This window comes from Panulirus ornatus, chromosome 17 (assembly GCF_036320965.1).
Source record: "Panulirus ornatus isolate Po-2019 chromosome 17, ASM3632096v1, whole genome shotgun sequence".
NCBI classification, from domain to species: Eukaryota; Metazoa; Arthropoda; class Malacostraca; order Decapoda; family Palinuridae; genus Panulirus; species Panulirus ornatus.
Genome location: NC_092240.1, coordinates 55,339,520 through 55,366,024, shown reverse-complemented (window position 1 = coordinate 55,366,024; position 26,505 = coordinate 55,339,520). Strand labels below are relative to the sequence as shown.

The 26,505-nt window shown below is 40.9% G+C and overlaps 2 protein-coding genes across 7 annotated transcripts in view; one reads left to right on the top strand and one right to left on the bottom strand.

Moving 5' to 3' along the window:
- LOC139754801 (putative RNA polymerase II subunit B1 CTD phosphatase RPAP2) overlaps positions 1 to 13,947 on the top strand; it is a 35,290-nt gene extending 21,343 nt beyond the window's left edge. For all 3 annotated transcript variants that reach the window (XM_071672629.1, XM_071672630.1, XM_071672628.1), the window contains exons 9-11: positions 5,866 to 6,146; positions 8,261 to 8,410; positions 12,879 to 13,947. In XM_071672629.1, the coding sequence (XP_071528730.1) occupies positions 5,866 to 6,146; positions 8,261 to 8,410; positions 12,879 to 13,131 (684 nt within the window). In that variant the 3' untranslated portion in view covers positions 13,132 to 13,947. The remainder of the gene's footprint in view (positions 1 to 5,865; positions 6,147 to 8,260; positions 8,411 to 12,878) is intronic.
- Positions 12,888 to 26,505, bottom strand: part of LOC139754803 (uncharacterized) — a 35,418-nt gene continuing 21,800 nt past the window's right edge. For 2 of the 4 annotated variants that reach the window (XR_011713961.1, XR_011713960.1), the window contains exons 7-11: positions 26,204 to 26,377; positions 24,098 to 24,215; positions 18,779 to 18,884; positions 14,479 to 14,633; positions 13,223 to 13,775 (exon numbers count right to left, since the gene is read on the bottom strand). Coding sequence is in view for 2 of the 4 variants with exons in the window: in XM_071672631.1 (XP_071528732.1) it covers positions 13,754 to 13,775; positions 18,779 to 18,884; positions 24,098 to 24,215; positions 26,204 to 26,377 (420 nt within the window). In the remaining 2 variants the exon portion in view is untranslated. Of the gene's footprint in view, positions 13,026 to 13,222; positions 13,776 to 14,478; positions 14,634 to 18,778; positions 18,885 to 24,097; positions 24,216 to 26,203; positions 26,378 to 26,505 lie in introns of those variants that run through there. The other 2 variants (XM_071672632.1, XM_071672631.1) reach the window with 2 other exon arrangements.

The window sequence follows — 26,505 nt, the reverse complement described above, 5'->3', positions numbered from 1 at the left end:
AAGCTACTAGAAGGAGTGAGAAGTCTTTATTAGTGGTGGAAGGCATTTGTATTAGTAGGAAGAGAGGAAAGTGAATGGTTGCAAGTGAAGATTAGTCTGTGGTAGGGGTGTGTATGTTACTATGGCTGTTTAAATTGTTTTTGGATGGGGTGGTGAGAGAGATAGATGTGTGTCTTGGAGAGAAGGGCAAACATGCTGTGAGTTGGTTGTTGTTTGCTGATGATACAGCGCTGGTGGCAGATTTGAGTGGGAAACTGCAAAAGTTGAGCTTGAGTTTGGAAAAGTGTGTAAAAGGAAAAAGTCGAGATTAAATGTGAATCAAAACAGGGTTTTTAGGTTTATCAGGGTCTAGGGACAGGTTGTGAGTTAGGATTTGAGTTTGAATGGAGAGGATTTGGAGGAAGTGAAGTGGACATGGCAGTAAATGGAACCATGGAAAGGGAAGTGAGTCATAGGGTGAGGATGAAGGATTAAGTTTCTAGGAGTGCTGAGGAATTTGTGGAAAGAGAGGTCATCATCTGGAAAGGCAGAAATGGTTATGTTTCAAGGTATAGTAGTCCAAACAATATTATGTGGATGCGAGGCATAAGCATTAGAAGGATGTGTTAGGGGAGTGTGGATGTGTTAGAAATGAAATGTTTGATGACAATATATGGCAGGAGTTGGTTTGAGTTTGATCCAGTAAGTAATAAAAGGGTAAGAAAGAGGTGTTTCAATAAAAAAATGCGGTTGATAGGAATGAAGAAGATTTGCTGAAATAGCATGGACTTTGGAGAGACTGAGTGAAAAAAGGTTGACAAAGAAGACGTATATATCAGAAGTAGAGGGAACAAGAAAAATGGGGAAACCAGATTCAATATGGGAGATATTTATATTTTTATTATACTTTGTTGCTGTCTCCCGCGTTAGCGAGGTAGCGCAAGGAAATAGACGAAAGAATGGCCCAACCCACCCACATACACATGTATATACATACACGTCCACACACGCACATTTACATACCTATACATCTCAACGTATACATATATATACACACATAGACATATACATATATACACTTGTACATAATTCATCCGCAAAGCTTTTACTACCTCTTCTCTGTTTACCAAATCATTTTCCCTAACCCTCTCACTTTGCACACCACCTCGACCAAAACACCCTATATCTGCCACTCTGTCATCAAACACATTCAACAAACCTTCAAAATACTCACTCCATCTCCTTCTCACATCACCACTACTTGTTATCACCTCCCCATTAGCCCTCTTCACTGAAGTTCCCATTTGCTCCCTTGTCTTACGCACTTTATTAACCTCCTTCCAGAACATCTTTTTATGCTCCCTAAAATTTAATGATACTCTCTTACCCCAACTCTCATTTGCCCTCTTTTTCACCTCTTGCACCTTTCTCTTGACCTCCTGTCTCTTTCTTTTATACATCTCCCACTCAATTGCATTATTTCCCTGCAAAAATCGTCCAAATGCCTCTCTCTTCTCTTTCACTAATAATCTTACTTCTTCATCCCACCACTCACTACCCTTTCTAATCAACCCACCTCCCACGCTTCTCATGTCACAAGCATCTTTTGCGCACTCCATCACTGATTCCCTAAATACATCCCATTCCTCCCCCACTCCCCTTACTTCCATTGTTCTCACCTTTTTCCATTCTGTACTCAGTCTCTCCTGGTACTTTCTCACACAAGTCTCCTTCCCAAGCTCACTTACTCTCACCACCCTCTTCACCCCAACATTCACTCTTCTTTTCTGAAAACCCATACAAATCTTCACCTTAGCCTCCACAAGATAATGATCAGACATCCCTCCAGTTGCACCTCTCAGCACATTAACATCCAAAGGTCTCTCTTTCGCGCGCCTGTCAATTAACATGTAATCCAATAATGCTCTCTGGCCATCTCTCCTACTTACATGCATATACTTATGTATATCTCGCTTTTTAAACCAGGTATTCCCAATCACCAGTCCTTTTACAGCACATAAATCTACAAGCTCTTCACTATTTCCATTTACAACTCTGAACACCCCATGTATACCAATTATTCCCTCAACTGCCACATTACTCACCTTTGCATTCAAATCACCCATCACTATAACCCGGTCTTGTGCATCAAAACCACTAACACACTCATTCAGCTGCTCCCAAAACACTTGCCTCTCATGATCTTTCTTCTCATGCCCAGGTGCATATGCACCAATAATCACCCATCTCTCTCCATCAACTGCCGGTAAGGCAGCAGGTTTGGATGGTATTGCAGTGGAATCTATTAAAAAAGGGGGTGACTGTATTGTTGACTGGTTGGTAAGGTTATTTAATGTATGTATGACTCATGGCGAGGTGCCTGAGGATTGGCGGAATGCGTGCATAGTGCCATTGTACAAAGGCAAAGGGGATAAGAATGAGTGCTCAAATTACAGAGGTATAAGTTTGTTGAGTATTCCTGGTAAATTATATGGGAGGGTATTGATTGAGAGGGTGAAGGCATGTACAGAGCATCATATTGGGGAAGAGCAGTGTGGTTTCAGAAGTGGTAGAGGATGTGTGGATCAGGTGTTTGCTTTGAAGAATGTATGTGAGAAATACTTAGAATAGCAAATGGATTTGTATGTAGCAATTATGGATCTGGAGAAGGCATATGATAGAGTTGATAGAGATGCTCTGTGGAAGGTATTAAGAATATATGGTGTGGGAGGCAAGTTGTTAGAAGCAGTGTAAAGTTTTTATCGAGGATGTAAGGCATGTGTGCGTGTAGGAAGAGAGGAAAGTGATTGGTTCTCAGTGAATGTAGGTTTGCGGCAGGGGTGTGTGATGTCTCCATGGTTGTTTAATTTGTTTATGGATGGGGTTGTTAGGGAGGTGAATGCAAGAGTTTTGGAAAGAGGGGCAAGTATGAAGTCTGTTGAGGATGAGAGAGCTTGGGAAGTGAGTCAGTTGTTGTTCGCTGATGATACAGCGCTGGTGGCTGATTCATGTGAGAAACTGCAGAAGCTGGTGACTGAGTTTGGTAAAGTGTGTGAAAGAAGAAAGTTAAGAGTAAATGTGAATAAGAGCAAGGTTATTAGGTACAGTAGGGTTGAGGGTCAAGTCAATTGGGAGGCAAGTTTGAATGGAGAAAAACTGGAGGAAGTAAAGTGTTTTAGGTATCTGGAAGCGGAAGAGAATCATAGGGTGGGGGAGGGGGCGAAAATCCTGGGAGCCTTGAAGAATGTGTCGAAGTCGAGAATATTATCTCGGAAAGCAAAAATGGGTATGTTTGAAGGAATAGTGGTTCCAACAATGTTGTATGGTTGCAAGGCGTGGGCTATGGATAGAGTTGTGCGCAGGAGGGTGGATGTGCTGGAAATGAGATGTTTGAGGACAATGTGTGGTGTGAGGTGGTTTGATCGAGTAAGTAATGTAAGGGTAAGAGAGATGTGTGGAAATAAAAAGAGCGTGGTTGAGAGAGCAGAAGAGGGTGTTTTGAAATGGTTTGGGCACATGGAGAGAATGAGTGAGGAAAGATTGACCAAGAGGATATATGTGTCGGAGGTGGAGGGAACGAGGAGAAGTGGGAGACCAAATTGGAGGTGGAAAGATGGAGTTAAAAAGATTTTGAGTGATCGGGGCCTGAATATGCAGGAGGGTGAAAGGCGGGCTAGGAATAGAGTGAATTGGATCGATGTGGTATACTGGGGTTGACGTGCTCTCGGTGGAGTGAATCAGGGCATGTGAAGCATCTGGGGTAAACCATGGAAAGTTGTGTGGGGCCTGGATGTGGAAAGGGAGCTGTGGTTTTGGTGCATTATTGCATGACAGCTAGAGACTGAGTGTGAACGAATGGGGACTTTGTTGTCTTTTCCTAGCGCTACCTCGCACACATGAGGGGGGAGGGGGATGGTATTCCATGTGTGGCGAGGTGGCGATGGGAATGAATAAAGGCAGACAGTGTGAATTGTGTGCATGGGTATATATGTATGTGTCTGTGTGTGTATATATATGTGTACATTGAGATGTATAGGTATGTATATTTGCGTGTGTGGACGTGTATGTATATACATGTGTATGGGGGTGGGTTAGGCCATTACTTTCGTCTGTTTCCTTGCGCTACCTCGCAAACGTGGGAGACAGCGACAAAGCAAATAAATAATGAATAACATAATTCATACTGTCTGCCCTTATTCATTCCTGTCGCCACCCCGCCACACATGAAATGACAACCCCCTCCCCCTGCTTGTGCACGAGGTAGCTCTAGGAAAAGACAACAAAGGCCACATTTGTTCACACTCAGTCTCTAGCTGTCATGTATAATGCACCAAAACCACAGCTCCCTTTCCATATCTGGGCCTTACAAAGCTTTCCATGGTTTACCCCAGACGCTTCACATGCCCTTGTTCAATCCATTGACAGCACTTCGACCCCGGTATACCACATCATTCCAATTGTCTCTATTCCTTGCACGCCTTTCACCCTCCTGCATGTTCAGGCCCCGATTACTCACAATCTTTTTCACTCCATCTTTCCACCTCTAATTTGGTCTCTCACTTCTCCTCGTTCCCTCCACCTCTGACACATATATCCTCTTGGTCAATCTTTCCTCACTCATTCTCTCTCCATGTGACCAAACCACTTCAAAACACCCTCTTCTGCTCTCTCAACCAAAATTTTTTTATTTCCACACGTCTCTTACCCTTTCATTACTTACTCAATCAAACCACCTCACACCACATATTGTCCTCAAACATCTCATTTCCAGCACATCCACCCCCCTCTGCACAACTCTATGTATAGCCCACGCCTCGCAACCATATAACTTTGTTGGAACCACTATTCCTTCAAACATACACATTTTTGCTTTCCAAGATAACGTTCTCAACTTCCACACATTCTTCAATGCTCCCAGAACTTTCACCCCCTCCCCCACCCTATGATTCACTTCCGCTTCCATGGTTCCATATGTTGCCAAATTCACTCCCAGATACCTAAAACACTTCACTTCCTCCAGTTTGAGTGATTCAGGCTTGAGCATGCAGGAGGGTGAAAGGTATGCTTTGGAAAGTGTGAATTGTAAGGATGCTGTATTGAGGGTTGACTTGTTGACAGTTGACTGAACCAGGCCATTTGAAGCAGCTGGGGTAAAGCATGGGAAAGTGTGTTGGGCTTGGTTGTGGATAGGGAGCTGTGGTTTCAGTGTATTGCACATGACAGCTAGAGAATGAATGTGAAAGAATGTGGCCTTCCTTCTGATCCTGATGCTACCTCACTAACACGGGAAATGATAATCAAATATGAAAAAAAATTGAATGGAGTTCTTAAGGAGATTCTTGTAGATGTTGAGTAAGACTGAAAAAAGTGAAAGGAATAGAAATGGGATATTTGCAGTATGCCTATGATACTGATTTGATTTAGGAGAAGGAAGAGAAAGTGGAAGCCATTCTGAGGGAATTCAAAAGTGTGTGTCAGACAAAATGCTCTTCTAAATCCCACACATTTTTGATTCTGTAAATTTGGAATACTTTCTTGTACTCCATGACAGTGTATGACTTTAAAGTGGGCCAGGCCTTAGAGATGAGGGAAATTATGGGACCAACAAATGTAAAACAAAGAAAATCATCATAAAAATGAACAGGTCTTAGAAAATCTAGCCCAAATTTTGGGTCAAATAGTACCAAAAGTATGCCCTGTCTACATCTTACTGTATTTCACTATTGATCTGTGCAACTGGTTTAGAGGCGAGTGGTATGACAGTACTTTGCATAGGTACAGTACTGAGTAATTGGGTGGTAGTATGATCAGGCAGTTTCAAGAGTCGCCATAAAATATGTAAATACCCAATACAGGTACCTTATACTGATTTATTCTTTTCTATAGGTTGTGTCTTTTCTTGGAGGCAGTGATCAGTATGAGGCACCACCATTTGGTCAGGAAGGTGAGAGGGATACTTTGGATACTATAGTGGAAGAAGGATGTGGCCCTCAGTGCTTGGGTGAAGATAGGAACAGTCATGGGACAGTGCAGAAAATACACAAGAAAGCAGCATCCACAGAAGTGAATGCAGAGGGAGATGAGGAAGGATCAAAATTTCCCTTTATTGATAATTATTCTCAAGTTGCCTGGCGTCGCTACATTGTAGAAGAAAAAGTCAGTTCCTAGTAAGTATCTTATTGTAAATACCTTGTTATTAGCTAATTGTTTGTTTAACCATGTAATAAGCATAAGATTTCACAGAATTTCCTACCAATAAGAAACTTTTATGAAGTGTGCCCCATATAGTACAACAAAGAATGAAATTTTCCACAAACTTCATCTCGTCTATTTAATGTAATTTGTTTGATACTGTATTCTGAATATATCTTAGAACTGATATACTGATTCATCATATGTACATGCACAAGATTCATAGAGAATGCATACCAGAATTATTAAGACTTGTTAAATGTTCATCAGAGCCAGGAAATTTTAAACAGGGAAATGCTTTTTGTATGCATTGTGTTTTAACCCTTTACCCTTTTGGGACAGTGGATTTCTAAAAAGCTGCATCTTATGTACAACAGCTTTTACTGGTATATGAAATATGAAAACAAGTGTTATGGGCTATTTAAACAACCATTGTTACATAGACATTTATGCCTTTGTGCAACAAAGGCCTTTAAATCTTGAGTTAGTGCTGCCATTTAAGTGTGCACTAAGCAACTCCAGCTAGTGATCCTCCCTTTAACTCCAGGTCTTGGATGTAAGTCTTCCTTCATTATTTACCTGAAATTCTTATTATATTGTTCTGACATGCGAATATGTTAGTTGGATGTATATTGCTCTGACATGCGAATATGTTAGTTGGCTGTTTTCATCCTCTGAACCTCATGTAAACTTATCCAAACTGTGCAGTATGGTAGGATACTGGGTGGGGGACACTCATTGACATTCAGCCTCTGTTATCTGTGGGTTACCCAGCCTTGTTGATATATTTATTTTTTATTATACTTTGTCGCTGTCTCCCGCGTTTGCGAGGTAGCGCAAGGAAACAGACGAAAGAAATGGCCCAACCCCCCCCCATACACATGTATATACATACGTCCACACACGCAAATATACATACCTACACAGCTTTCCATGGTTTACCCCAGACGCTTCACATGCCTTGATTCAATCCACTGACAGCACGTCAACCCCGGTATACCACATCGCTCCAATTCACTCTATTTCTTGCCCTCCTTTCACCCTCCTGCATGTTCAGGCCCCGATCACACAAAATCTTTTTCACTCCATCTTTCCACCTCCAATTTGGTCTCCCTCTTCTCCTTGTTGATATATATATATATTTTTTTTTTTTTTCATACTATTCGCCATTTCCCGCGTTTGCGAGGTAGCGTTAAGAACAGAGGACTGGGCCTTAGAGGGAAAATCCTCACCTGCCCCCTTCTCTGTTCCTTCTTTTGGAAAATAAAAAAAACGAGGGAGATTTCAGCCACCGCTCCCTCCCTTTTAGTCGCCTTCTACGACACGCAGGGAATACGTGGAAGTATTCTTTCTCCCCATATATATATATATATATATATATATGCTTGCATTTTAGAGTATGGGGTGACTATTAGCATCTTTATATACCTATGGTCATTAAAGGAAAAATGGGTTCCTTTTAATTCAGACAAGAAAATTTTGTCTTTAACTTTTGCCAGTTGTGTATAAATTGTGAGCATGCTGCAGTTGTTGGGATTGTCCAGAAAGCATTAACTTTTGCCATTTGTGTATAAACTGTGAGCATTCTGCAGTTATTGGGATTGTCCGTTAGATTGAATCCTGTCAGGGTAAAATAGTTGTCTCACCAGAATGGGTTAGATTAGTGAAATTTTACATATCAAAAAAGGCTAAACCATTCAAATAGCAAATGCCATTTAAAACCACTGTTATAGAAATTTGAACCTTAGCCCAGTGCTAAGGCATTTAAATCTCTGCACAATGCTGCCATTTGAATCCAAGGCTTACCCAGCAACCAAGTACATGATCCTCCCATTCACTTGGCTGTCTTTGGAAATTGACTCTTCCACTCATTATTAAAAATCTATCTTAATGGTCTTGTATGCACCAGCTCTAGTATGAGGTTAATTTTGTTTTTGGACAAGTTTACACAAGTTTAGACATTGTTATTAATTTATTCTCATGCCTTCTTACACTGCCATGCATATATTCTCACTTTATTTTTGCTGTGATGTAACTTATGATAAAGTTGAAATCATGGTATACTTCTACCAAAGTCCTTTGTTGTTAGTTTGCAACAGATCGTGAAGATGACAGATTTAGATGGACCTGAATTACATCGCCTGGTGAAGATACTGGTTGCAACTTTTGATCTTTCCCCACACAATATCTCATTCAAACCTAGACAGTGGCGACTCGTTGCTGTTATCTTCCTTAAAATGTAAGTACAAAGGAGAGGTTGTTGTTGGAAGTATAGGGCTATATATTTAGAGGATAAGAATTAAAGTATGCTGAAAGGGAGTGGAGGTTAAAGAGAAAAATGTTTGGATTGTATGCATGTAATGGTTGAAAGAGGCTGAGGAATAACAATTACTTATAAAGAGGTTCAGACAGATGTGTAAGAAACATTTGTTTTGACAAGGCAGAGACGACTATTGTTTATACAAGCAGCACAGACAGGTACTTGCCAGCTGGATCAGTGTGTGCTGCTTGGAAATTATGTGTTTGGCAAAGATTTATAGTGCTGAACTTTAACAACATTGTGTGTGTTGATGAACCCTTAAACCTTGACATGCCTCATATGAATATATTTAGGCACTGCAATATACCTCATAAGAGAACAACAGATGGTTCCTGCCCTCTCTTAAATTCCCATATCTTATGCTGTCACTAGCAACCTAACAATGTAGCTGGAAAAAATATCATGTGTCACAGTCAACCGTAGATCATCAAAGTGTGTGTAATGCATCACCAGAGGAGGAAGCCTGATTTATGTAGTGACAATTTTAGCAATTTATGATAAAAGAAACACAAATCTAGTTGTAGTGTTTATAGTTTTAATGAAAATATGGTTATCTTTTCCATTGTTTATGTAAATGATGTCCTCTGTAAATGTGTGAATACATAGATATTTTTATTTTACTTTACTTAATTGTCGTTTCCTGCATCAGCAAGATAGCACATATATAAACATAAACGCTCATACACAGACATATACATATATACACTTGTATATGTTCATACTTGCTTGACCTCATCCATTCCTAGCTCCAAATTGCCCCACAGGAAACAGCATCACTATCCCCCACTTCAGCAAGGTAGTGCCAGGAAAACAGCCAAATAACACATAAAAAGACATAATGCATGAAATATATACATTTTTTTTTTTTTTTTTTTTTACAATGCTTGTGGTATGAGAAGCGTGGGAGGTGGGCAGATTAGAAAAGGTAGTGAGTGGTGGGATGAAGAAGTAAGATTATTAGTGAAAGAGAAGAGAGAGGCATTTGGACAATTTTTGCTGGGAAATAATGCAACTGAGTGGGAGATGTATAAAAGAAAGAGGCAGGAGGTCAAGAGAAAGGTGCAAGAGGCGAAAAAGAGGGCAAATGAGAGTTGGGGTGAGAGAGTATCATTAAATTTTAGGGAGAATAAAAAGATGTTTTGGAAGGAGGTAAATAAAGTGCATAAGACAAGGGAACAAGTGGGAACGTCAGTGAAGGGGGCTAATGGGGAGGTGATAACAAGTAGTGGTGATGTGAGGAGATGGAGTGAGTATTTTGAAGGTTTGTTCAATGTGTTTGATTATAGAGTGGCAGATGTAGGGTGTTTTGGTCGAGGCGGCGTGCAAAGTGAAAGGGTTAGGGAGAATGATTTGGTAGACAGAGAAGAGGTAGTAAAAGCTTTGTGGAAGATGAAAGCCGGCAATGTGGCGGGTTTGGATGGTATTGCAGTGGAATTTATTGAAGAAGGGGTGACTGTGTTGTTGACTGGTTGGTAAGGTTATTTAATGTAAGTATGACTCATGGTGAGGTGCCTGAGGATTGGCAGAATGCATGCATAGTGCCATTGTACAAAGGCATAGGGGATAAAGGTGAGTGCTCACATTACAGAGGTATAAGTTTGTTGAGTATTCCTGGGAAATTGTATGGGAGGGTATTGATTGAGAGGGTGAAGGCATGCACAGAGCACCAGATTGGGGAAGAGCAGTGTGGTTTCAGAAGTGGTAGAGGATGTGTGGATCAGGTGTTTGCTTTGAAGAATGTATGTGAGAAATACTTAGAAAAACAAATTGATTTGTAAGTAGCATTTATTGATCTGCAGAAGGCATATTATAGAGTTGATAGAGATGCTCTGTGGAAGGTATTAAGAATATATGGTGTGGGAGGCAAGTTGTTAAAAGCAGTGAAAAGTTTTTATCAAGGATGTAAGGTGTGTACGAGTAGGAAGAGAGGAAAGTGATTGGTTCTCAGTGAATGTCGGTTTGTGGCAGGGGTGCGTGATGTCTCCAGGGTTGTTTAATTTGTTTATGGATGGGGTTGTTAGGGAGTTGAATGCAAGAGTTTTGGAAAGAGGGGCAAGTATTCAGTCTGTTGTGGATGAGAGAGCTTGGGAAGTGAATCAGTTGTTGTTCGCTGATGATATAGCGCTGGTGGCTGATTCGGGTGAGAAACTGCAGAAGCTGGTGACTGAGTTTGGTAAAGTGCGTGATAGAAGAAAGCTGAGAGTAAATGTGAATAAGAGCAAGGTTATTAGGTACAGTAGGGTTGAGGGACAAGTCAGTTGGGAGGTACGTTTGAATGGAGAAAAACTGGAGGAAGTGAAGTGTTTTAGATATCTAGGAGTGAATTTGGCAGCGGGTGGAACCATAGAAGCAGAAGTGAGTCATAGGGTGGGGGAGGGGGCGAAAGTTCTGGGAGCGTTGAAAAATGTGTGGAAGGCAAGAACGTTATCTCAGAAAGCAAGAATGAGTATGTTTGAAGGAATAGTGGTTCCGACAATGGTATATGGTTGTAAGGCGTGGACTACAGATAGAATTGTGTGGAGGAGGGTGGATGTGCTGGAAATGAGATGTTTGAGGACAGTATGTAGTGTGAGGTGGTTTGATTGAGTAAGTAATGAAAGGGTAAGAGAGATGTGTGGTAATATAAAGAATGTGGTTGAGAGAGCAGAAGAGGGTGTTTTGAAATGGTTTGGTCACATGGAGAGAATAAGTGAGGAAAGATTGACAAAGAGGGTAAATGTGTCAGAGGAGGAGGGAATGAGGAGAAGTGGGAGACCAAATTGGAGGTGGAAAGATGGAGTGAAAAAGGTTTTGAGTGATTGGGGCCTGAACATGCAGGAGGATGAACGGCGTGCAAGGAATAAAGTGAATTGGAACTATGTGGTATACCGGGGTCGATATGCTGTCAATGGATTAAACCAGGGCATGTGAAGCGTCTGGGGTTAACCATGGAAAGTTCTGTGGGGCTTGGATGTGGAAAGGGAGCTGTGGTTTTGGTGCATTATACATGACAGCTAGAGACTGAGTGTGAACGAATGTTGCCTTTGTTGTCTTTTCCTATTGCTACCTCGCGCACGTGCGGGGGAAGGGGGTTGTCATTTCATGTGTGGTGGGGTGATGACGGGAATGAATAAGGGCAGACAGGATGAATTATATACATGTGTATATACCTATGAGTCCACGGGGAAAATGAAACTCATAGGAATATCTTGATCACGCTCAAAATTGTGATCCTTCCCAACATGTGTATATATGTATATGTCTGTGTGTATATATATGCATACATTGAGATTTATAGGTATATATATGTGCGTGTGTGGACGTGTATGTATATACATGTGTATGGGGGTGGGTTGGGCCATTCTTTCGTCTGTTTCCTTGCGCTATCTCGCTAACGCGGGACACCAACAAAGTATAGATAATTTTTTTTCCTTTTTTTTTTTTTTTTTACAATGCCCACCATTTCCTGAATGTGTGAGGTAGTGTTGAGAACAGATGACAGAGCCTAAGAGGAAAAATTCCTCACTTGGTTCCTTGCTCTGCTCTCTCTTGGAAAGTAATACAGGTAGGGAAGATTTCCAGCCACCTGTTCCTGACCCTCTTAGTTGCCTCCTAGGACACCTAGGGAATATGTGGGCAGTATTCTTTCTCCCCTATCCCCAGGATAATATACATTTCTTCCTGGGAACCGTGGCGTAAGATTATTTCCCACGTATTCCCTGAGTGTTGTAAAAGGCAACTAAAAGGGGAGGGAGTGGGGCTGGAAATTCTCCCCTCCAATTTTTACCTTTTCAAAAGAAGGAGGCCAGGTGAGGATTTTCCCTCTTAGGCTCAGTCCTCTGTTCCTAATGCTACCTCGTTAAAGCATATTCGCCATTTCCTGCATTAGTGAGGTAGTTCCAGAACAGATGACTGAGCCTTAGAGGGAGAATCCTCACCTGGCCCCCTTCTGTGTTCCTTCTTTTAGAAAAGTATAAACTGGAGGGGAGGATTTCCAGCCCCAACTCCTACCCCTTTCAGTCACCTTCTACGACACATGGGAATATGTGGGAAGTATTTTTTCTCCCCTATTTCCATGGAATATTTTTTTACACCCCAGCCTAAGAAAATGTGCACAAAAGGCTCAGGCTACTGGCCTGTGTGTGTGAGGAAAATGCTCTCCTTTTCATGTAAGTATAGTATTCACTTACAGTTAAGATAGATACTTATGTCTGATTTCATATTTTGGTTCCAAATGTCTATATATGCCCTTTATTTTTTTTTTTTTCATACCAAGTTTACTGCCAGTGAAGGGCATTTTGAATGTATTTTCTTCAGCTTGCTCAGCAATTTCATAACCCAAGTTTTTCACACTATTTGGATAGTGAAATCAAACTGCGACTGGCTTAACTCAGAATTCTTTTAACAGGTTAGCCGTGAGGTATCCAGTTATCCGTGAAGCTTTGAAGAAGGAACAAGCCCATAATGTACTGAAGACTGTCCTATCTAGTTTTCACCTTGACTTTGGTTACTGTGACCGCGTTCTTTGTTATCTTACAGAAATTGAGTACATCATCTGGAAAAATGAAAAAGTTAATCAAAATAGTAAAAGGGCAAAAGACAAAACTGATGAAACACATGGAGAGTTGACTTTAGAAGAAAATTTTCACAAAGTTCTATAAATGTAAGTGTGTAATAGTTAAAGGGATGTACAGGTCTGGGTAACAGAAGATGATTCAGCAGTAATTTTCAAGGGATAAATTGGAATAGGAATATATTGAAATAGTTTATTTTTCTCAGGTATATCCATGTACCTATCTCTGATGCCTGATACCTTAAGGAATTCCCATCAAGGGGCTGGCCATGGGAAAAGTGTCTCCACTTATCTCTGTCCTTACAAACATATGCTATTCTATGCATTTTTCCCCCCATTTCTATCCCTCCAGTAGTCTTCTACTGTATTATCCCTTATCACCGATGGTGTTCCTTTAATTGTACTATCATACACTCTTCTTGTAAACTACGTTTCTTACATTCTTTCTACATGTCTAAATCTCCTAAAAGTATTATGTTTCACCCATTTTACCTCTCCAAATTCATTTCCTTTGCATTCTCTGCCATTTCCTGTTTATTATCATATATGAAAATTTGCTCCTCCCCACTGCCAGCAATGTAGAAAACCAAATAGCATTATATGTGAAGATCTTTGTTATAATTGTTTTTGAAGATTGTTGAACAAGCTGATCTCGGTCTCTTAGTTTTTGGAAGTCATTTTCATGAGATGTTTGCTCTTGATTCACTTACTCATCTCTTGCATAATCTGTCACTGAAAAATAATGATTCCATTATTAGTTATGTAAATATTATAGCATATTGTGATAGTAATAGGAATTATATTTATGTTTGAGGATAGTCATTCTGTTCTGGTTTACTCATATCTAGAATTTCTTACATATTTGTGTACCTTTGTATCTTATTATAAGATTCAGGAATGGAAATGGACTTTTATGCTATCAGTGCTAAATTAATTTTAAAACAATGTTTATAAGACGACCTAGAGTCTAGGAGAGAGTGGCACTTACAATTTGATTCTGGTATTCTTGATGAAGGTAAAGATGTTTCACATGGCCAAACAGCCTTAACCAATAATATATTAAGCCCCCAAAATAACTTGAAAGATGGATCTCAAACCATTCCAAGCTGATCATTGTAATTAGCTTATCACAAACTGCTCAGAATTCTTCTGTTAATTATATTAGCCACTTGGTTGATGCAAGTAATTGTGAATTCATACTTATGGTCACCTAGACGAGTAGTCAGAATAACCTTGTCCAAGCTGTCATCAGGTTTCAAATCCTACACACTTTAGTTTATGATCCACTGGTGATATTCTTTCCTATCGTACTAATGTCTGGTCATCATGCCTGAAAGGTTTGGGGAATGCTATGTGGCATTTTTGTATGGTTGGGATAGGTTATCACATTTCCTTTGAATAAATGAATGCTTTGCCTCATGGATAACGTACTTACAATGATAAATGCTGAGTGGGAGTTGGAGGAATTAGGGTTTTTCCAAGCCTGATGTGCCTGATCCTATGCCCCAGTGGCCTTAGAACTGGAATGGTTGAACCATGAATTGGAAGAAGAGGTTGTCTCCTACCATGGCTTCCCCAATGAGAGAGCCCCTGAAGGGAACAGGCATCACAGATGTAGGTAGATAGATGGGTCATCTTGGGGGGAGGGCAATAAATGCTTCCGTTCCCGCAACATTAACCTCTGTTATGTGTTTGGTGGAGACAGAAATATCACAAACAAAACAGTAATTTACCCAAGGAAAGTCAGAAAAGAATTTTAAGTTATTTCACTCGGCAGTGTTAAGGTGCCAATATTTATGTTTATTAGGGGTTACTGGAGGGGGAGGTGCCATTAAATTAGATACATTTATGAATGTGTAGTCAGATAAACCAACTGAGGACGAGATAGTGTATTAACAGCAAGACAGAGTAGGGGTGATAAACAGATCCAGAATATTGGGGAAGTGGTCACAGCTGTCAGGAATGTAGGCAGAGTGGGAAATAATTTGTTCTAGATTATTGTGAATGAAGAACATGAGGGGTTCCGTCCCCCTACTGTCCATATGGGAGGAATTCGACCATTCCTTATGACCGCTGAAATCCTCTTGGTAGAGGATCTTGACTTGTGGTTAAAGGATGCTACATGTTGCAGAAAGATATGAAATTTGTAGTATTAGGAGAGAAGTAGGCAAAACGAAGGAGAAGCATAATGGGTGGGGGACAGACCTTGAATCAGATAACATCAGAGTTTTGGGATTCAAGGTCCTAGAGGCATGCAGCAGGTGCTGATATTGGAATCAGCAGAGACATATTCCCTGCGTGTCCTAGAAGGTGACTAAAAGGGAAGGGAACAGGGGACTGGAAACCCTCCTCTCCCATTTTAAGTTTTCCAAAAGAAGGAACAGGGAAGGGGCCGAGTGAGAATATTCCCCCTAAGGCTCAGTCCTCTGTTCTTAACACTTCCTCGCTAATGCGAGAAATAGAGAATATCTATGAAAAAACCCAAAAGCTTTGAACAGGAATTGTGTGTGGAGATTATAGATGAATATGAAAAAGGGGCTTGTGAGAACATCATTAAACAATTAGGTCTCATAAAGAAGATAATAGGAAAGGCACTAGACAGATTAATATTCAACAGGAGAGAGGAATACAGAGACCACAAATGTTACAGTGACTAGAAAAAGAGGCAGGTACTTACAACTGTCTGAGTCCTCCCTCTCATTGGTAGTGGAGTCAGGCAGAAACCCAGAGATTTTTAGCATCCATGATGCCAGGGACTAGGACTATAGGTTTGTTGGACTTTATCATAATTTCATTTAAGACAATTAAGCTGACAGGATATGGCAAGAGAACTTACATGAGGAAAATAATTGAGGTTTGAATAAGTGGTTGGTGCTTGTAAGGAGAAAATGGTGGGACTACCCTGGTAGTGCCGTTTTGATGAGACAGAGATTAAGACTAGCAATCCTAGCATGGAGGGTGTAATATGATTCCAGGCATCACTTTAACACTTCTCAATTAGGAGGGTAGTACCACCCAGGGTGGCTGCTGTCAACAGCTTATTATCTAATAACAGAAAGAAATGTTGTGCAGTGGAGGCTCCTGTTTGAGGGATTTTTCTTTGCCCTCATTTAGGACTCCTGTGATCAAATTCATTGGAATATCTTTTCATAGTGATAATCCGGTCTGATCTTTTGGTGGATCCTTTTCAGTCTCATGTGTCAGATTTATCTTTGATGGAAGCTTTGAGGCTTTTGATGACTGCAGCTGATACTCATTGGTAACTCATCAGAAGCTTACAAAGCTTTATAAATTGAGATGGAGATTTCACCATCAATGTCCCCAAGGGTTTTGATACTGTTCTTAGTGTGAAGGAGATACAAGTTTATGTGTTGGTGCTTGCCTTATTCTAATCAATTTCAGTTACAAAATCTTCATCAGTTGTTCTTGGATGCTCTGTGGTGGTGCTACATTTCTTTATGCGAGCTTCTTAGTTTGACACTATGGATGGGTCTTTACAAGCTTTGTTCAAGTTTTTTGTTGAGCCTCTAGTACAGTAATTTTTTATCCTAGCTGTTGGATAGAATTTCTCTAGTCTGTTGTGACAATTCCAACTCCATCCCATGGCATTTACATGTTTTGTCAGAGACTAGATGTTCGTTTCCACAATTGGCACATTTGACTTTTGAGCATTTGTAAGCATCTTTCTTGATTTCAATTCAATTGATGCTATCTCCTTCTTAAAGCAACAAAATTTTTGCATAAGCCTGTAATTTTCCATAGAGCAGCATGTTGGAGACAGTTTGAAATGGCAAATGTCCACTCCATGCCATACTGCCTTGATTATAGTAAGGTAGATCTTCCCTATTTAATGTGAAAATAAACATCAGTATTGATAGTGGGAATTGCCCATCCTATTAAAAAGTTGCTGCACTTGTCACTCGCTGGCTGGTTAGTTATTTCATTCTTGTTTCCATATAGTAATCAAGAAATTTTTAGTAGAAAATAACTCCTTAAAGCAGTTCAGGCAGTGTTTGACAGATACTTCAACATCTCTGGCGAGCTTTTTCTGTATTAACACCTTAGCCCAAGTTAAGGAATTCCTCCCGGTAAAAGTAACATGTTCAATACTCTTAGGGTCTTTATGATTAATACTTTCTGTAACATGACATAATGCCCCCATAAACATCAACTGTAGACAGTGCTTTCAGTTTCATCAAATTTTATGTCAAAGAAATGTTGAATCACTTGTGAGGGGAGGATTTTCCAACATACTTCTTTTCAATGGTTTCAGGACCTTATCTCAACTAAAAGTCCCCTGCCTGATAAGGAAAATAGGACTCAATTCTCAGTATACTCATGATCACTTCATTGTCGTTGTATGGTTATCATGTTAGTGAATTTGAGGGGGTACTCATGAACCAGTTAGTTTCAAACCCTTTCAAAAGAAGGCATTCTTTCGAGCCAAATTCAGTCAAATCCCCAAGATACTTAAGGTTACAGGTCAATAGTCTGCTAGAGCACTGCCTACTCATGAGGCTGGCACATACTGATCAGTAGGGACATGAGGACCACTGCCACTATCAGCTAGTCCTTGGTGGTCTCCCACTTCCCCAGACATACGAGACCTTAGCACTGTTTACTACTGTGGCTTAGTATGTTTCAAGTATAAAGGACAATATAGCACTAATGCTTTCTACCATTGATGGTGTGGAACCAATTAGTCTAGCCTCTCACCAGTGACCAGTCCTCCTTAAGTGACATTGCTAGGGACAGATGTCTTGAATAGCATAAATCACTGCTTCACTGAAGCACACAAAACCTCTTCTCATGTCTCTCTTGTACAGTCTCTCTTGTACAGTGGGCTGCAGAGAATGTGGGCATCAGTATTGCCACAAAGTAGGTTCTTTTGCATTTGACTGGAGATTTGTTTTGAAGATCAGAGGCTACAGGAACAAAGATGCAATCAGCCTCGTGGACAATACTTCATTGAAGACATTTTGATTAGAATCAGGAATGTGATGGTAAAAAAGGTCCCTTGAAACCTTCTAGAAAGCCTTGCTGTTAAGTGTTCATCACTAGATCATGTGGAAACTGTTGATAACTGAAATTATTGAAAATATGCTGAATTCATCAACATTCTATGAATGATCTGAAAGAAAGTGGCTTCAACATCATTAAAAGAGAAACAGATCAGTTTCATTACTTTATGTTTGTTATATGTTTGACTAAAACAAGAAGAGCATTAGTACTCTTGAATTTGGACTGTAAACTAAAAATTCACTAAATTTCTTTACATCACTATATATCCAGGTGGTAGGTTCATGTATGTAAATAATCAATTCATCTGAAATCTTTCCATAACATTTTAGATTTTCATTATACTGTATTATTGAATGCAACATTGACTACAAAACATTTACAGTAGAACTACACTTGCATGCAAAATTGGCACACATTATATGAGTGTACAGTGATTAACTGACAAAGGAATGAAAGGGGATTTCCTTATTCATAATCACTGAAAGGCACTTTGGCAGTGTTGTGGTCAGCATTACTGATCCAGTAGCCTAGGTTCAGTCCTTGGTACAGGCAAACAGTGCACAGCTCATCCAGCTTGTAAGTCAGCTCAAGTTAATCCTGGAGTGTTCATATTTGGGAACTGACAAGCTGGTGTGGTTACCAAGGGTTGGTACTTTACTTTTACACAGAACGATACTTAATGAAAACTATTTGATTTAAGAAAGGAAATTTACCGTAAACTGTAGTGATATTGCTGGGCTATGTAGACTGCAGCAAAGAAAATCCCGACTATTGCAAGACCAAACTTTGCAAAGTCAGTAAATAAAGATACCCAGTCATCTGAAACCAAAGATGATAATGAGTTACCAGAGAAAAAATTTTGTCAGGAAATAATGATATTCAGTCATTCAAAACCAAAGATGATGGTCACAAATACTGTACTATTTGCTCAAAATAATTCATTCAAGAACAAATTTTTTCATGTTAGGAAATAGAGATATCCACTTATGTTAGACCAAAAGTGGGACATTAATCCAAACCAAAACATGCTGAAAATGGGAAATATAGATATCCAGATATCTAATGTCAAGAGACATTCATATATTGTAATTCATTAATATCAAACCAAACTTGCAGATATTTGAAGATTGATTACTTAAGTGTGCTAAGGAGTGTTATAGATATGGGGGTAGAGAGACTGGAAGAGGTATTTAGGAGCTAATTTGGGTAATGTGATGATATGGAGGGAGAGATAAGGAAGAGAGCAGCACAGTGTACAAGTGTCATTTGTTCAGCTAAAAGAACAGTGAAGGATGGAGGTGTAAATAAGGAAGTGAAGGAAGGATTAAGGGACTGCTCACTCCTTCCAACCCTGGCCTATGCAGCCAAATCATGGAAGTGGAATAAGTCACAGAGGTCAAGAATCCAGGCTCTTGAAATGAGCTATTTGATGAGCTATTTGATAGATGTGGATGAAAAAAGAAGGGTGTATGAGTGATCTGGTATGAGAAAATTTAAGAGATAGGGTCCCATGAGTGTAGGACTCGCTCCTCCTATTGTACAAATAGGAAATAGATAACCTTTTTATAGCCAGCAGCCTGGGTCCAACCACAACATCCAGCCAACAATAATTAAAGCCTCTCAGAAATAATCTTCAAAACAAGTCACCAGTGATGACAATAGACAATGAACTCACTTTCTCCCTGTATGTCTCAGCAGGTGTTTTACAGATGATGACATAATCAAAAATATATCAGAAAAAATCAAATGAACTGCAAGAAAGAACTGAATACAATTCATAAATGGAGAGAAAAGAACATAAGAATTTAAACAAATTACTTGTGAAGCAATAAATGATATCTCATTGACCGCGATAAGGAAAGACATAGAACGCAAAGTAAACATATATGAGAAATTTGAATTCAAGGAGCACATTGTTAAGAAAGTACTGTACTATCAAGCTTATAATGAGTAGTATATTAATGAAAGCTTTCAAAACAATCAACTGAATGCTAATGAAAATTTTTAATATAACTATAACAAACAAAATTGAAAGGAACCTGTTACTAAAGGTATTTTATAATTTTTTTTTATTATACTTTGTTGCTGTCTCCCACGTTACCGAGGTAGTGCAAGGAAACAGACAAAAGAATGGCCCAACCCACCCACATACACATGTATATACATACACGTCCACACACGCACATATAAATACCTATACATCTCAACGTATACATATATATACACACACAGACATATACATATATACACATGTACATAATTCATACTTGCTGCCCTTATTCATTCCTGTCGCCACCCTGCCACACATGAAATGACAACCCCCTACATGAAATGACAACCCCCTTCCCCCGCATGTGCATGGAGTAGCACTAGGAAAAGACAACAAAGGCCACATTCGTTCACACTCAGTCTCTAGCTGTCATGTATAATACACCGAAGCCACAGCTCCCTTTCCACATCCAGGCCCCACAAAACTTTCCTTGGTTTACCCCTGACGCTTCACATGCCCTGATTCAATCCACTGGCAGCGTATCGACCCTGGTATACCACATCATTCCAATTTACTCTATTCCTTGCACGCCTTTCACTGAACCTCCTGCATCTTCAGGCCCTGATCACTAAAAATCTTTTTCACTCCATCTTTCCACCTCCAATTTGGTCTCCCACTTCTCCTCGTTCCCTCCACCTCTGACACATATATCCTCTTTGTCAATCTTTCCTCACTTATTCTCTCCGTGTTACCAAACCACTTCAAAACACCCTCTTCTGCTCTCTCATCCACACTCTTTTTATTACCACATATCTCTCTTACCCTTTCATTACTTACTCAATCAAACCACCTAACACCACATATTGTCCTCAAACATCTCATTTCCAGCACATCCACCCTCCTCCACACAACTCTACCTAAAGCCCATGCCTCGCAACCATATAACATTGTCGGAACCACTATTCCTTCAAACATACCCATTTTTGCTTTCCGAGATAACGATCTCGCCTTCCACACATTTTTAAACAATCCCAGAACTTTTGCCCCCTCCCCCCCTATGACTCACTTCAGCTTCCATGGATCCATCTGCTGCCAAATCCACTCCCAGATATCTAAAATACTTCACTCCCTCCAGTTTTAATCCTCCCCCACCCTATGACTCACTTCAGCTTCCATGGTTCCATCTGCTGCCAAATCCACTCCCAGATATCTAAAATACTTCACTTCCTCCAGTTTTTCTCCATTCAAACTTACCTCCCAACTGACTTGTCCTTCAGTCCTACTGTACCTAATAACCTTGCTCTTATTCACATTTACTCTCAGCTTTCTTCTTTCACACACTTTACCAAACTAAGTTACCAGAATTCTGCAGTTTCTCACCCGAATCAGCCACCAGTGCTGTATCATCAGCGAACAACAACTGACTCACTTCCCAAGCTCTCTCATCCATAACAGACTGAATACTTGCCCCTCTCTCTAAAACTCTTGCATTCACCTCCCTAACAACCCCATCCATAAACAAATTAAACAACCATGGAGACATCATGCACCCCTGTTGCAAACCGATATTCACTGAGAACCAATCACTTTCCTCTCTTCTTACTCGTACACGTGCCTTACATCTTCGATAAAAACTTTTCACTGCTTCTAGCAACTCACTTCCACACCATATATTCTTAATACCTTCCACAGAGCATCTCTATCAACTCTATCATATGCCTTTTCCAGATCCATAAATGGTACACACAAATCCATTTGCTTTACTAAGTATTTCTCACATATATTCTTCAAAGCAAATACCTGATCCACACATCCTCTACCACTTCTGAACCCACTCTGCTCTTCCCCAATCTGATGCTCTGTACATGCCTTCACCCTCTCAATCAATACCCTCCCATATAATTTCCCAGGAATACTCAACTTATACCTCTGTAATTTGAGCACTTACCTTTATCCCCTTTGCCTTTGTACAATGGCACTATGCATGCATTCTGCCAATCCTCAGGCACCTCACCATGAGTCATACATACCTTAAATAACCTTACCAACAAGTCAAGAACACAGTCACCCCCTTTTTTAAAAACTTCCACTGCAATACCATCCAAACCGGCTGCCTTGCTGGCTTTCATCTTCTGCAAAGCTTTTACTACCTCTTCTCTGTTAGCAAATCATTCTCCCTGACCCCTCTCATTTCCCACACCACCTTGACCAAAACACCCTACATCTGCCACTCTTATCATCTAACACATTCAACAAACCTTCAAAATACTCACTCCATCTCCTCACATCACCACTACTTGTTATCACCTCCCCATTAACCTCCTTCACCGATGTTCCCATTTGTTCCCTTGTCTTACGCACTTTATTTACCTCCTTCCAAAACATCTTTTTATTCTACCTAAAATTTAATGATACTGTCATCCCAACTCTCATTTGCCCTCTCTTTCACCTCTTGCACCTTTATCTTGACCTCATGCCTCTTTCTTTTATACATCTCCCAGTCATTTGCATTATTTCCCTGCAAAAATCATCCAAATACCTCTCTCTTCTTTTTCACTAATAGTCTTACTTCTTCATCCCACCACTCACTACCCTTTCTAATCTGCCCACCTCCCATGTTTCTCATGCCACAAACATCTTTTGCGCAAGCTATCACTGCTTCCCGAAATACATCCCATTCCTCCTCCACTCCCCTTACATCCTTTGTTCTCATCTTTTTCCATTCTGTACTCAGTATCTCTTGGTACTTCCTCACACAAGTCTCCTTCCCAAGCTCACTTACTCTCACCACTCTCTTCACCCCAACATTCTCTTCTTTTCTGAAAACCTCTACAAATCTTCACCTTCGCCTCTACAAGATAATGATCAGACATCCCTCCAGTTGCACCTCTCAGCACATTAACATCCAAAAGTCTCTCTTTCGTGCACCTATCAATTAACAAATAATCAATTGATGCTCTCTGGCCATCTCTCCTGCTTACATACGTATACTTATATTTATCTCTCTTTTTAAACCAGGTATTCCCAATCACCAGTCCTTTTTCAGGGCACAAATCTACAAGCTCTTCACCATTTCCATTTACAACACTGAACACCCCATGTACACCAATTATTCCCTCAACTGCCACATTACTCACCTTTGCATTCAAATCACCCATCACTATAACCTGGTCTCGTGCATCAAAACTACTAACACACTCACTCAGCTGCTCCCAAAGCACTTGCCTCTCATGATCTTTCTTCTCATGCCCAGGTGCATATGCACCAATAATCACCCATGTCTCTCCATCCACTTTCAGTTTTACCCATATCAATCTAGCGTTTACTTGCTTACACTCTATCACATATTCCCACCACTCCTGTTTCAGGAGTAGTGCTACTCCTTCCCTTGCTCTCGTCCTCTCACCAACCCCTGACTTTACTCCCAAGACATTCCCAAACCACTCTTCCCCTTTACCCTTGAGCTTCGTTTCACTCAGAGCCAAAACATCCAGGTTCTTTTCCTCAAACATGCTACCTATCTCTCCTTTTTTCTCATCTTGGTTACATCCACACACATTTAGACACCCCAATCTGAGCCTTCAAGGAGGATGAGCACTCCCCACATGATTCCTTCTTCTGTTTCCCATTTTAGAAAGTTAAAATACAAGGAGGGGAGGGTTTCTAGCCCCCCGCTCCCACCCCCTTTAGTCGCCTTCTACGACACGTGAGGAATGCGTGAGAAGTATTCTTTCTCCCCTATCCACAGGGATAACTAAAGGTACTTAGCCACAAAATTTTATGTGAAAGCCAAAGAAGTGCATCGATTTTTGGTACAGACAGTAATAAACAAGTATAGATATCCTCAGCTTCTTTTCTTCAAGAACTTATGTAGCATAATTCTATGTGGAATATTTAAACATTCTTGGATTCATTGTCACCTACTAATTCATGCCATGCACCCCAGTAAAACTACCCTCTGTACTGCATACTTTAAATTTTGAAATTCTGATGTATTATATTTTCAGACTATTCACTAGGATACAAATAATACTGTACTTACCACTGTTGGCTGCAAGCAAGAACATCTGAACAAGTGATAGAATGCTACCAAGAAGGTCCAGTGTTACTCCGCTGACACTAAATCCAACAGTGCTCTTCCTCTTGTAGTTGACGTAAACCTAGAGATGAGAAACCAAGACAAGAAAATGGGGTTTTTAAGTACAAAAATCTTACAGGGTAGTCTTATGAACATGGGAAGGTAGGAGAGATATTCCTCAGGGATAGTTAACCAGATACAACTGACTTTTTTCAGATGTGAATTAAAATCAGTTGTATTAAGCATTTCCAAGAAGACAGCACGATATATTGACAGACGCATCACAGTGCTAAGGGGAACAAAATGAGTGTCCAAAGGAAACAATACATTACCAACAGAGAATACACAGTACCTAAGGTAGAACAATATGTAAGAAGTAACACGGTAGTTAAACCATGACAGCACAATATCAGGACAAGGCAGCACTAAAGGAAATTTAAAATTATCAAAGGGGCGATGACATAAATAGCAACAGGGACAGCACAATATCCGAAGAAAAATTTTCCTAGATTATAAAACTACCAGTGGAAGAAAGGACACCTCACAACTACAGAAGAGATCATGTGTCACATGGAGATTGTACTGGGAACATACATTACTAGGGGAAAGACATCACTATACCCAGAATACTCAGCACAATACTCATGGGGGATGATTATTCGCTACCCAGGAAGTACACAAAAGTACCCCGAAGTAAGACAATAGCCAGGGGCATTGACATAATGCTCAGGGGCAGAGAATAAAGGACCTAAGGAGAAGAGATGACACCCAGGAGAGGCTCCACACATCCTGAAACAGAACAGTCATGTGATAGCACAGTAGGAACATGACAGTACCCGGGAGAACACAATAGTATCCAGGGGTAACAAAGGTCTCTCGGGGGGGACATGATAGTACCCAAGAGAAACATGATTACCTGAAGAGAACATGACCGTACCCTAAGTGAACGAGATTGTACACAGAAGGAACATGACAGTACCCAAGATGAACATGACAGTACCCAGGAAGGACAAGAGAGCACCCAGGGAAACAAGGAAGGACAAGACAGCACCCAGGGGGAACAAGGAAGAACAAGACAGCACCCAGGGGGAACAAGGCAGTACCTAGGACGGACAAAACAGCACCCAGGGGAGCATGAAAGTACCCAAGAGGAACAAGACAGTACCCAGGGGAACAAAACTGCCCAGGGGAACAGGACAGTACCCAGGAGAACAAGACAGTACCAAGGGGAAGCATGACAATACCGAGGGGGAATAAGCCAGTACGCAGGGGAACAAGACTACGCAGGGGGAATAAGACTACGTAGGAGAACAAGACTATGCAGGGGGAAAAATACGCAGGAGGAACAAGACTACACAGGGGGAACAAGACTACGCAGGGGGAACAAGACTACACAGGGGGAACAAGACTACGCAAGGGGGACAAGACAATAGCCAAGGGGAAGATGACATTACCAGTGTTATCCCCAAACGCCGTCACACTAACAAGTCATGAAATGTTGAGTCTGTAAATCTTGACACAGAAGAGCTGAGGTGGCCACCTGGCACCACCACCACACCCTCCATCGTGGCAACATTACCGCCAACAGGTGTCCTCCGCGGTAACCACCATAACATGTGACACCATCATCTCCCACAACACTATTTACACCCAGGAAACCCATTATCTTGTATATATGCAGTGTCACGAGGCTAGTAATTCCACACACACACACACACACACACACACACACACACACACTTATCCCTGCAGGTAGCCACGATTTGTCTGAGTGAACCATTGTCTTCATAGTCACAGTAGGTCGTCATCAGTACCTGCTGGACCCGAGCAGGCCTCACTTTCCACACAGTCCTACGACATCCCTCCACGTCATCTGAACACAAACATTATACTCTCACAACAGTTTACCCAGGAAGGTCGACTGCCTTCATCCACACACACCAATACTTTTCTGAACACGCACAATGCAGCCCAGAGCGGATGTCATGCCCACATCCACCCAAATCCAAACTAGGCTATGATGCCCAGACACAGATGTATTATGTCGGCTCGTGGATGAGTCTGCCGGACCTGAGGGGTGTACTTGATGGGCGTGATGATGAGTTTGAGGTACGACATGATGTAGAAGACGTCCAGCCACCAGATGATCCCCGCACCCACCAGCACACATGACACCACGACGACCAATACGAACACGAGCAGCAGCATACGACACAACCTGGACACGGTTTGGCCCGGACCGCGCTGTCTCCCAGGGAAATAGAGAATAAATTAGTTATGTAAATGATACAGGAACAATATGCGAGCCCATCGCCAACCTGAAGGGTTGGCTTTGGCAAGTGCAAAAAGTTTACCTATCAATGTCCAGATCT